This window comes from Octopus bimaculoides, chromosome 7 (assembly GCF_001194135.2).
Source record: "Octopus bimaculoides isolate UCB-OBI-ISO-001 chromosome 7, ASM119413v2, whole genome shotgun sequence".
In the NCBI taxonomy this organism is placed as follows: Eukaryota; Metazoa; Mollusca; class Cephalopoda; order Octopoda; family Octopodidae; genus Octopus; species Octopus bimaculoides.
This window is the reverse complement of record NC_068987.1, coordinates 82,982,853-82,984,400: the sequence shown is the minus strand read 5'-3', so window position 1 is coordinate 82,984,400 and position 1,548 is coordinate 82,982,853. Positions and strand designations below refer to the sequence as shown.

At 34.0% G+C, this 1,548-nt stretch overlaps 1 protein-coding gene across 1 annotated transcript in view; it reads right to left on the bottom strand.

Moving 5' to 3' along the window:
- LOC106870138 (four-jointed box protein 1) overlaps positions 1-1,548 on the bottom strand; it is a 41,375-nt gene that overhangs the window by 12,244 nt on the left and 27,583 nt on the right. The window contains exon 3 of the mRNA XM_052969452.1: positions 616-780. Within this exon, the coding sequence (XP_052825412.1) occupies positions 616-780 (165 nt within the window). The remainder of the gene's footprint in view (positions 1-615; positions 781-1,548) is intronic.

Here is a 1,548-nt window from a genome sequence, read left to right as displayed (position 1 = left end):
TATATATTCCTTTACTTGTTTCAGTTATTTGACTGCGCCCATGCTGAAGCACCACCTTTAGTTGAATGAATCGACCCCAGGGCTTATTCTTTGTAAGCCTAGTACTTATTCTATTGGTCTCTTTTGCCAAACTGCTATATTTTGAGGACATAAACACATCAACATCAGTTGTCAAGTGATGGTGGAGGGACAAACACTGACAAACAAACGTACATATATACGATGGGCTTCTTTTAGTTTCTGTCTACCAGATCCATTCACAAGGCTTTGATTGGCCCGAGGCTAAAGTAGAAGACACTTGCCCAAGGTGCCACACAGTGGGACTGAACCCGGAACCATGTAGTTGGAAAGCAAGCTTCAAATATAAATAAAGTGGAAGTAGACAAAAATAAACATTATCTTCCCTCTTACTGTTTTGTTTTGTTTTGTTTTGAAAAATAAAAATTAATTTTATGGTTTGTTATTATTTATATTTTGAATTACATAATCTTTTATGGGGTCACCAAAATCTTTTAAGTGCTTAGGGCCTCGATGGGTCTTATTCCGGCTCTGCTTACACCTTCCTCCAAAACGAGTAAACATTTGATTAATAAAAAATAATAATGTCAGTCTTACCTATCGTAGTTTGCTGTTAGAAAGTCAAAAATAATCATGCTTCCCCATTGAACAATATCTGAGAGGGTAGTTTTATTCAGTTTAGCTTGCTGTAGTTGAGATCCAGTCAAAGGTTTTCCTTGCAGGTATGCTTTGTATATTATTTCTGGCATTTGCACATGAGATCTGTTCAATATGAAAAACAGAAAAAGGAATTATTTAATACAGAAATCAATGTTGTCACCATCATCATTTCATTTAAGATCTATTTTTCTATGCGTGCATACATCAAACAGAATTTGCTGAGGAAGGTTTTCTATGACGAGATGTCCCTTCCTGTTGCCAAGTGCCGTTTGTTTCCAACCAAAGAAATATTTTCCTGTTGCTAGACATGTTTCTCTATGGAAAACTGGAAATGATCAAACTCACTTGTTTGAGAATGATGCTTATTTATAATCATCAAGTGATGTCTAGACATGAGTACAAAGACATACATACACATACACACATACATACATACATATATTTACATGTATACTTTCCAGAAGTTTATCATCTAAGTATATATGCGCATGTCGAGACATGCAACTAAATGCATGAGAATACATACATAAAAGAAAACATCCAAATCTGCAAATGCATGAACTGCAAATATTGCATGTATACAAGCATATTGATGAAGGAGCCTTTGATCTAGGTTAGAACCTGGCTCTTTCTCTATTGGCCAGAAATCTTGAAATGAAACTATGTAATGGCATATGTATGTGTGTGTGGGTGTGCATATATATATTTATATAAGGACAATTCACAAAAAAAGCAAAAGACGAAGACAGGTGGTGTAGACAACAAACAGGTGTATTAGTTTAACGCTTGGGAAGTGAAAAAGTCTTTTATATATTTATATACATATACATACATTCATATATATATATATATATATATATATATATGTAT